Raw genomic sequence first — 10,474 nt, forward strand, 5'->3', positions numbered from 1 at the left:
AAAGAAGAAAAATAAACTGCATTAAGAAAATTCGATTATATGTAAGCCTTCGTGAGAACTTTGATAACATAAATTGAATGATATCATATATAACGACCTATCTGCGGCGTTGAGATACCAGGACTCGTCGCTTTTTAGGCTTACGACGATAAATTTTGTCAGGATCGGTTCAGTTATTTGTTACCACTTGCATGGTTATGGTCAATCTCTCGTCCGTTATTTTGCAGAAATGATTCGTGACCGTTTAAACTCATTGTTGAAGGCAATTTTTTTTTTTCGTTTTTCCTCTTTCTGCAAGCTTATGAAACTCAAAACTTCATTTTTCAGAAACGGCAATTTGCGCAATCAATTGAAAAGATCGCTCATCAACATGGGCCCCAAACATTGCTCAACCAGAAACAAATAGTCTGCGATCTGGCACAAGTAGGTTTTGTAGGACATTCCATTTCATAAGATTAGTAACATAACATACTTAGTCAAATTTTAATGCTCAACAGTTCGCAGAAATCATTCGATGGATCGCTGAGTTGCTGCGGAATGTTGACGAAATTGAACGTGCGTTCTCGGACGATGCTTCGATCGGGTCCAGTCAGATGTTGAGCGATACGGCAACTCTATGTCACAAAATATTCAACAGCGTTAAACGAATGCAGGCTGAATTGGAGAAAATCAATCAGCAAAAGTCTGGCGAAACCCGAGAGTCGAGCGGTGTCGATGGTGATGAAGGTACGGACTTGGTGAGCCTGGTGTGGAGTAGCCAGCTAGAGAGTGCCAAATCTGCATACTTTGACGCGTTCTGGAAGTTCCAGACGTTGGTGAGGAACTATGAGCAGAAGATGGAAGAATGTAAACGAGTTGGTAAGTACGATCGGTGAGATTTATGGACTCTTCGGTATTGGTTATTGTGTGTTATGAAAATGCTCGAACTTTGCACATCAATAGGGTAACTAGCCCATAAACCATAAACTTTCGCTTTGGCAATTCTCTTCCTACAGTTTCATCTCAGACCAACATATCGCGGTCGCAGTGCGACATCTCACAACCCACAATCGTTCCGACTGATACCAATGCACTATGGTCCAGGATACAGATTTACGCGGAAAGATGAATTTTACGCCAAAACTATATTTTTTAGAAAAAACTGTTTTTCTACAAAATTGTTCGAAATAGTAAGGCCATCATTATGGTTTTACCAAAAAATAAGGTGGCCCATAATATAAAAAAAATTAGGAAATATTTTTTTCATTTCTTGGAATATTGACATGTTATGTTCTACAAAGTTGTAGCGTAGCTTATTCCAATCAATTTTGCTAAAAAATCTTTTTCTGTAGCTCTTAAGTTGGCTGATTTAGAGCAATTTTACCTAATTGGATTAGGGTGTACCTCAAAAACAGTAATTTTTATCTACTTTCCAGTTTTAGATTTCTCGAAAAAGTCATCTTCGTGTGACTTTTAAAGCTAAAAAATGCAACTTTTGATGGGTAAATATGCACAATATCTTTTTCCGATCAAAAGTTATAATCGTTTTTCCGTCAAAATTATTATTTTTTCATAAGTTGATATCTCCGGTTAGGGCAGACCAAAAAAATATGTTTACATGGCATTTGAAAAATAAATTAATATTCTTTATTATGTCAAAAAATTGGGGATATGTTATTTTTTTATCTCAAGTTTTACCAATTTTACTAAAACCATGTTTTTTCAAATAAATTAATATAACTCGACAACGGAAAAAGATACAGACGATATTCTTATAGCAAAACACGCGTTATGAAAAGCCCCAAAAGTCTTCAGAAGATGACATTCGTGAGAAATGAAAAATAAAAAATCTACAGCTCTAACACTTTTTATAAGTTTTATCATTATCATCGTATTGCTAGATTTACGAGAAAAGATGCATTTTCGGTCTGAAGCATACTTTTAAGAAACAAAATTTGTTCTACAAAGTTGTTCTGGATACTTGGGCCCTTATTATAGAGTTACCGAAAAATAGGGTGGGCCATTTTATAAAAATGTAAAATTTTCATTTTTTTATTTTGCGGAATATTGACGTAAAATGTTCTACAAAGTTATAGCGCAGCTTTTTCCAATCAACTTTGCTATATGAACTTTTAATGTAGCTCTTAAGCTCACTTATTTAGAGTAATTTTACTTACCAGGATTAGGGTGTCCCTCAAAAAACAAGATTTATGATCTGCTCATTTCATTTTTTATTTTTCACGGATGTCATCTTCTGAAGACTTTTGGAGCTTTTCAAAACGCGTGTTTTGCTATAAGAATATCGTCTGTATCTTCTTCCGTTGTCGAGTTATATCAATTTATTTGAAAAAACATGATTTTAGTAAAATTGGTGAAACTTGAGATAAAAAAATAACATATCCCCAATTATTTGACATAATGAAGAATATTAATTTCTCTTTTAGATGCCGTGTGAACATATTTTTTTGGTCTGCCCTAACCGGAGATATCAACTTATGAAAAAAATGTGATTTTGACAGAAAAATGATTATTACTTTTGATCGGAAAAAGATATTGTGCATATTTACCCATCAAAAGTTGCATTTTTTTGAGCTCTAAAAGTTACATGAAGACGACTTTTTCGAGAAATCTAAAACAAAAATTAGATTAAAAATACTGTTTTTTGAGGTACACCCTAATCCAATTAGGTAAAATTGCTCTAAATCAGCCAACTTAAGAGCTACAGAAAAAGCTTTTTAGCAAAATTTATTGAAATAAGCTGCGCTACAACTTTGTAGAACATAACATGTCAGTATTCCGAAAAATGAAAAAAATATTTTCAATTTTTTATGTGATTGGTCACCTTATTTTTTGGTAGCACCATAATGATGACCTTACTATTTCAAATAATTTTGTAGACTAACAGTTTTTCTAAAAAAAAATAAAGTTTTGGCGTAAAATGCATCTTTCCGCGTAAATCTGTGTCCTGGACCATAGTGCAATGTGGATACAAGCGATCAACAGTCCTCCCGGCGTCACTCTTTGGAGGATCAAAAGGGCTTCCAAAAAACTGACACAATCGACAAAGCAGCAGCGTCCGAAACGCTTCAGGCCGTCGAGGGCCGCTATCAAGATCTGCAATCCCTGGAACGAACAATGCTCGAAATGCGTGATCTGTTTGTACTGTTTTCGACTCTGGTGATGGAGCACGGCAGCATGCTGAACCTGGCGGAAACCAAGGTTGAAGACGCGGCTCAACATGTGGCCGTTGCGGCAGAGGATATCAAGGAGGCCTATCACTACTATCGGAAGGCCGGAGGTGGGAAATGGTTATGCATAGATGTTAGTCGCTGCCTATTGGTGCTGTTAGCATTTCTGGTGGTGATTGCTGTTTTTTTGGCAATAAAGAAGTATCTGATTTGAACTAGCAATCATTCACTCTACAGGGGTTTACAGTCTTATAAAAATACATCAAAAGAAATAATCGATGAAATTCCTACTCAAAATAATTCACATAACGAATAAACCCATAATGTCATCTAAATCGTATTTTTCTATTTTCACTCAAAATAATTGTCACTTTAATTCCACTATTAAAAGTCATGTAAACTTTAAAAATCGAAATATTCATCGGCCTTACTGGAATCAAATAAAACTTACTAAAAGCTCAAGTGCATCTTAAAAACAAATGTAGTGGAATTCATTAGAAAACATTGAAAATAATATTTATATACTCTTCTAGTGAATTCTACTCAAAATGAATGTATGAAAAATATATGAGTGGGGTTCTCAGAGCGAAATGTATGTTTATCAACTATCGCTAATGAAACATTTTGCAAAAGCATTATGAGAACGATTTGCGAAGCAAAATGTTTGAGTATGAAATAGTTTTCAACTCCCATTTTTGCTCTCGTCCGTTTCTAGTGGACGGGATACACATCACTAATAGGGATACTATAGAAAAAATTATCAAAGTTTCACTTAAATTTTAAGTAAATGGCCAAACAAAAATTCACTTAAATTTTATTTTATTTTCTAGTGAATTAAGAATAATGAGAGCCCTGGAAGCAAATGACTGCAAAACAAGCGAAACAAAACGATTGTGCTCCATGTGGGTCAGGTGATTCTATCGGGAACGCTCATTTGCGATTGAATCTTTTTGGTTCGTGTGATTGTGATTGATTGGTTCAGATGAACTCATTTTTTGATACGTTTGTGTGGTTGTTTACCGAATAATATGTTAGGGTCATATTGATCGAGAAATGTAAATGTTTATAGAATATAGTCTTCTTATAATCCAATTATAAAGAATGAAATGAAAACTATCGGCATAGGGAAAGATATAGAGATGTACACTCCCGGCCAAAAGTTTAGGTTCACCCTCGGCAAAAGTTTTTGGCCGTATTTTTGCCGTTTTATATTCGATTTCGGGTATTGCTAGTGTCAGTAGATTATGAGTAGTAGGTGTTTGAAACGAATAAATTTTAATTTTTCACCCGCTAAAATATTACCTTAAGATACACATTCTTATTAAATTTAGGTTGTAAACATATTTTGATTTTTCTCGAAATTGAATCACACAAAATTTCGAAATAAAAAGTGGAATGAAACCCAATTTTAATCATCTTCGAGAGGCATTGATAAATTTTTGTTTTATTGGCAAAAAAAAATGCTTATTGTAAATGTTGATAATTTCAACTCACTGTCAACGTTTCTATCCGGGGGTTTGGATAATGAAGATCCAAACCTCTGGACCGAAACGTTAGCAATGATTTGAAATTATCAACATTTTTAATGAGACTGAAAGCCGAAAATTCTGATAACTATTAATCTAGAAATTTCCTCTATTTTAAACGGTTTATGTTTGCTTAGAATTTGCACATGAAATTACTTCCAATTTTCACGAAAAAAATTTGAATTAAAAAATAAAAAGTCTCCTGAATTTCAACGTGTTGTCATTCATTCAAAAAGTTTTTTTTTAATTTTGTCAGGAAATTCCTTTAAATTTACACAAGAAACTGTTTTGATTTTTCACAAAAAAAAAAAACTGAATTATCTTCGGGAAATTAAGATTATTTCTCATCCAGTACAAGCAAAAGTATTATAGCACAAGAGGCTTTGATAAGCAATGTAACGTTTGTGACCAACATGATTCAACCATAGCTTCCCAGATTTCGCATAAAGAATTTGATCGCTAACTTGACTGTCAAATTTATTGTTCTGGTTTGTTTATTCTCAAGTATAAAAAGTCGGCTACTTCACAGTAGAAGAAGATTTTTGACACATCAAGTACATGTTGATCACAATATTTAAAGCGATTATATCTGAAAATTAAAAAAAAAATTAAAAAGAAATTAGGGTAAATGATATATTTTGGACATGTACATATTTTGGACAAGCCTGAGCTTCTTCGATCAGTTTTAGATAATGTGTAGGACAATTTTTATCGAAAGTAGGATCATTGCATACTTTTACCTCAACTCTAGCGGCTCCTGATGAGAATTCACAAATCAACTATTATTTATCTTTAAAAGTATCTAAAATGTAAAGCTTTCTACCAAAGTGCCTGCTGGACGCCAGTATGCAGGAGAACCTGCATTATAGGACTCTTCGTAACATGCACCTGAAACACGTTTAAATTGGTTCAAACGGCAATCTTGAGGTCCTGCGGCCAAAGTTTAATTGTAATTGAGATACTAACACAATCCAATCGCTTAGCATGAACTTGAGACGGATGAAAAAGGAGTGACCAAAATGAAGTTATGTTTTTATGCATCAGACATTTATTGGTCATCCCATGTACAGTACATGGATGAACCATTAATTGCCAACTTTCAGGCTGTTTTTAATGATATCGATAAGATTTCGAAACAATGTTAATTTCTGGTTTAATCTATGTCAGTTAAGCAAATAAATGCATTTAAATGAATGTGGATACGTGTAGGTAGGTCATACCATTGAGATCTGTAGGTGGTTATTTTTAAATTAGGAGAAAATGACTCTGTCCAAAATATATGCATTTTCCATGTCGAAATTATATATTTGATGTCCAAAAAGAAAATATTTCGGTTCGCTGTATATCACAGTTTACACCTAGTAAACGTAATTTACTCAAAAATTGGGCAATGGAGACACAAGACCAATCATAGGTTATGTATTTGGATGAACCTAGTGGTTTTCAATTGTTTTATACTATTCAATCTCGATATATTTTCTAATGAATGTCCTGCGCTTGTCCAAGATACATCATTTACCCTACTTCTTTCCACGCAAAACTGCTCTAAATTGCATTGAATTTCACAGGAGAAATTTGAACGGAAAACCTATTCTAAAGGGGAAAGTTTTTTTTACACCCTTTAAATCAGCCTTCTCTATGAAGTTTTTAATTTCCATAAAATTTTATAGAGGAAATCCAGAAAATACGTCTCGTAAAAAATGAAGTGATGTATCACCCACCTTCAAACGTCGCTTTTTGTAGAAACATATATAATTAATTATACAAATGTGACGTAATTTACGAATGTTATGGTACTGCAAATGGCTTACATGGGATTATGTTACTGCAAATGAAAATATGAGGTTGAGTGTATGTGTACATAAAATATATTGTACAATCCAAATGTTCCAGCTTCTCAAAAGTGGTAAATTTATGGAAAAAAAATTGGAAAACAGATAATTATTTTTAATGTTTAATTGGAATGTGTGGTCATTACTGGCATAAATACAAATAAGTCCTGTACCATATTCACCCTGGCGATTATTAATTTAAATGCGGGATAATCTGTTTTATGCTTAATCAATAAGAATACCGCACAGTATATTTTGATGCAAAAATAAATATGTTCCCTTGTTCCAGAAGTGATCATTGTGATCGGTCATTAATTTTAAATGCATAACCATGATGAAAAGTCAGAATAATTGCGCTGTCGCATGACATATTTTGATGTGGAGACGGAAATTTACACTACGGGTTGCTCGAGGGAACCTCATATTGTACCGCTCATAAAAAAATCTACTCCTCCGCTTATTTATAATCGCAACAAAAAATGAGCGCAAGATAGTCGTCTAAAAAAATATTTTTGAAAATCGGGCCGCCACGTGGGGGATTGTGGCGATGAATGCTCTGATAGCACGTGCTATTTGTACTGCGGATAAATTTTCCACATCTATGAGAGCCTTGGAAAATGATCACAAAAGTTGTCAACATATTCCAGGGGTGTTGAACATAGTTGGCGATCAATTTCAAATAGATAACCAATTAAGTCCGGAACAAATATAACTTTCTTCTTCTGCATCTTCTGTCATCATTTGTGGTTTTATTTTATTACTAGACGAATCTGCCCGATCTAACTCGTGATTTTATTTTATCTAAGTGTCAATCGTTTGTTTGATTGCAGCGTCGCACTCAAGATCGATTTCAACTCGAGTTGATGGATTCTTCAGAACTCTAAATAAGAAGATATAAGACTAACAGACCCGACGAACTTCATTTCGCCAAAAAATGATTTATTCTCTGATAAGTTCTCGAGTCATGCAGAAATGTATGCTTCAATTGTATGGGAGCCTCCCCCATTCAAACCATCTTAAGAACCTTCCCCGGCCCCAAAAACCCCTGCATACAACTTTTCACGCCGATTGGTTCAATAGTTTCCGGGTTAATGGATTTAACTGAAAAGCCGCTAATCCCAAAGTTATTATATGATACAGTCGTTTTTCAAGCTTGAAAAAATAAATAAAATATTGAGCTTTCCCAAAGAAATCTTTAAGAAAACTGATGAGATTTTATCAATTTACCAATTTATTTTTTATTTACCACCCCCTTCGATATGCAAAGACCAACATTACAGAAGAAGGAAATCATATTTGTTTCAGCCTTATTTGATGAAAAATCATGAAAAATGAATTGCCGAACAGCAGTTTTGGTTAAAAAATGAACATGCCCTTCAAGCTCCCTGTAGCAACTTGCAGAGTCCAAAAGTGGACAATAATGGATTGACAACCGATTGCAAGCGCATATTCATCCATTTGATGCAAAATTATTCACAAAAGAGCTGACATTTGGCATAACCATCTAAATATTCGAAGCCATGGCAGGGCTTAAGCTGTTTGGACAAATGTTGAGTTATTATATACGAAATTGTAGCGCATTTTACCTAAACGACATTTTATCACCTAGCTCTATCCAGTATCCAGGAAGTTGTCCTGAGCTAAATGCCTCTCCATGAAAATTTTAATGCTGCAGTTTATGCTAATTGACGCATTATCTTGTAAGCTGAAAACAAACTTTAAAATAAAAACTGCGCAAATAAATTTAATATAGTCATTAATTTGTGAAGCAGGCGAAAAACTTGAACCTAGAAATGATGCGCTTTAAAAAAAAAGTTTCATCGCATGGGAAGTAGTAAACAAATTCAGTTGGATTTGCTGCCACCCATCCGTTGCTTATTGTGGACTTACCAGCAAAGGCTTCGATATTTTACCAAAAATTGCGGTAAACGATCCCGTGAATGCTTCGGAAAGGATCACGGTGATTGAAAGAATGCATTCACTTGCGAATCTTTCCCTTTGCATCGCGTAGCGATCCAGTCCATACATGAGAGAATCGGTGGATAAACACAATCAAAAATTAAACGTACACGGAAGAAATAAACTACCCAATAGTGAGTTTAATTCACCCAACCTCGAACATCCGTACGGGAAGCCAAAATTGAGTAAGTAGGGTCGAAGTAGTTTGCCTTTACTCCCATGTTAAAAAAGTACCCAACTGAAAATTTATTGACCCAAATTTAAGTTTAATTTACTCAATTTCGACCTCAGGTAATAAAACTCAAAATTGGCTTCCCGTATTGAACTGGCGTTGTTGGATTGTTTGGCTCTTTTGTTTTTGACAACAAAAGAAAGAGTGGATGAAAGAGAAGAGAAAAAATAACTCAAAAGTAAGTTTAAAAATACTCAATTTTGGGTACTTTTTTTCTTCCGTGTAGGCAAAAGTTCATCTGTTTGTTTTATCTTCTTCATTCGCGTGAACGTTTGACTCTTGGTATGGAGCGACACAAACGGTGTGTTTCATAGCAGGAATATGTTTATGGGTGAGTGCCGATTGAATGTAGGGTGAGGCGATTTTTACCATCCTTGCCGGTGATGACGCAAAGTGCATCGAGCGACACGGTACGGTACGCGCTCGCAACTCTTAGGCACATGAGCCTATACGTACTTTCTTACTTCGTTCTGTAGCAGTTAATACGTAGGGTCGTGCCCCAAGCTGGCCCCCATACCTCAGTATGGACAGAGCGACACTAGCCAGAAGCTTGCGCTTGCTGGCATAAACCGCAGAGCTATTGGACATCATCCGGTGGCTACCAAAGGTGAGCTTATCGTCGATCATTACCCCAAGAGTTTGATGGAGCGTTCAGAGGTGACCGCGCAGTTGCCTGCCCTTATCATCGCTTGATGCTCCGACTTTCGGTTGTTAACAACAACCGCCCCAGCCTTGTGGTGAGCCAGTTCTAACTTCCTGGAACTCATCCACTCCTCCACAATTGCGATCGAGTGGGCTGCAGTCAACTCCACCTCTTCGATAGATTCGCCGTAGACCTCCAGCGTAATATCGTCAGCGAAGCCGACGATTACCACGTACACCGGGAACTTCACCCTCAAGACACCGTCGTACATGACGTTCCATAACACCGGACCCAGTATGGAACCGTGCGGAACCCCTGAGGTTACGTCAACGCACTTCCGACCCGCCTCTGTATTGTATACTAGTACTCGATTCTGAAAGTAGCTTCTGAGAATCTTGTACAGGTACTCGGGAATTCCAAGACGCAGGAGCGCATCTGCAATAGCTGCCCAACTGGCACTATTGAAAGCATTCCTCACGTCGAGAGTCACTACTGCACCATAGCAATCTCCCCTCCTCTTACGCTGGATAGCTATCTCCACGCATTTAGTAACCGACAAGATAGCGTCTACGGTCGACTTATCCTTTCGGAAGCCAAACTGGTTACTCGATATACTATCCGCACCCTCCGTTCGTATCAACAACCTGTTGATCTTCTCGAGCACCTTCCCCGCCGTATCAAGCAGGCATATTGGTCTATATGCCGACGGATCCCACGGTGGTTTTCCCACCTTTGGCAATAGGACCAAGCTCTTCCTTTTCCATGCTTCAGGGAAGACTCCCTCGTCCAGGCATCTCTGCTTGACAGATCTGAACATCTCGGGAGCCTCAGCAATGGCCGCTTTGATGGCCAGGTTCAAAATATCTTCCGGTCCTGGTGCCTTACCTACACTAAGCGACTGTGCAAACCCCGCAAGTTCCGCCACCGCTACCCTTTGCTCGTCGGCTACCCCCGCCCCTGACAGCTCCACAAAGTGAGGCCAGGGACTTGGGTCATGACGTGGGAAGAGCCTCGCGATGATCCTCTCCAGCATCTCTGGAGACCGCTCTGTAGGGGCCATCGCCCCACGTGTCTTGGCCATTGCGACACTTTAGGCGTCACCCCATGGATTCGCG

General features: G+C 36.9%; 1 protein-coding gene across 1 annotated transcript; it reads left to right on the forward strand.

Annotated features, from left to right (window-relative positions):
* The first annotated feature begins 229 nt into the window (after positions 1 to 229).
* On the forward strand, positions 230 to 3,381 carry LOC134207266 (syntaxin-1A-like). Its single transcript, XM_062682988.1, has 5 exons — positions 230 to 262; positions 328 to 423; positions 498 to 858; positions 996 to 1,051; positions 2,956 to 3,381. The coding sequence occupies exons 1-5, from the start codon at positions 230 to 232 to the stop codon at positions 3,379 to 3,381; spliced, it is 972 nt and encodes a 323-aa protein (XP_062538972.1).
* Positions 3,382 to 10,474: the final 7,093 nt, after the last annotated feature.

The sequence above is a fragment of the Armigeres subalbatus genome, chromosome 1 (genome assembly GCF_024139115.2).
Source record: "Armigeres subalbatus isolate Guangzhou_Male chromosome 1, GZ_Asu_2, whole genome shotgun sequence".
NCBI lineage: Eukaryota > Metazoa > Arthropoda > Insecta > Diptera > Culicidae > Armigeres > Armigeres subalbatus.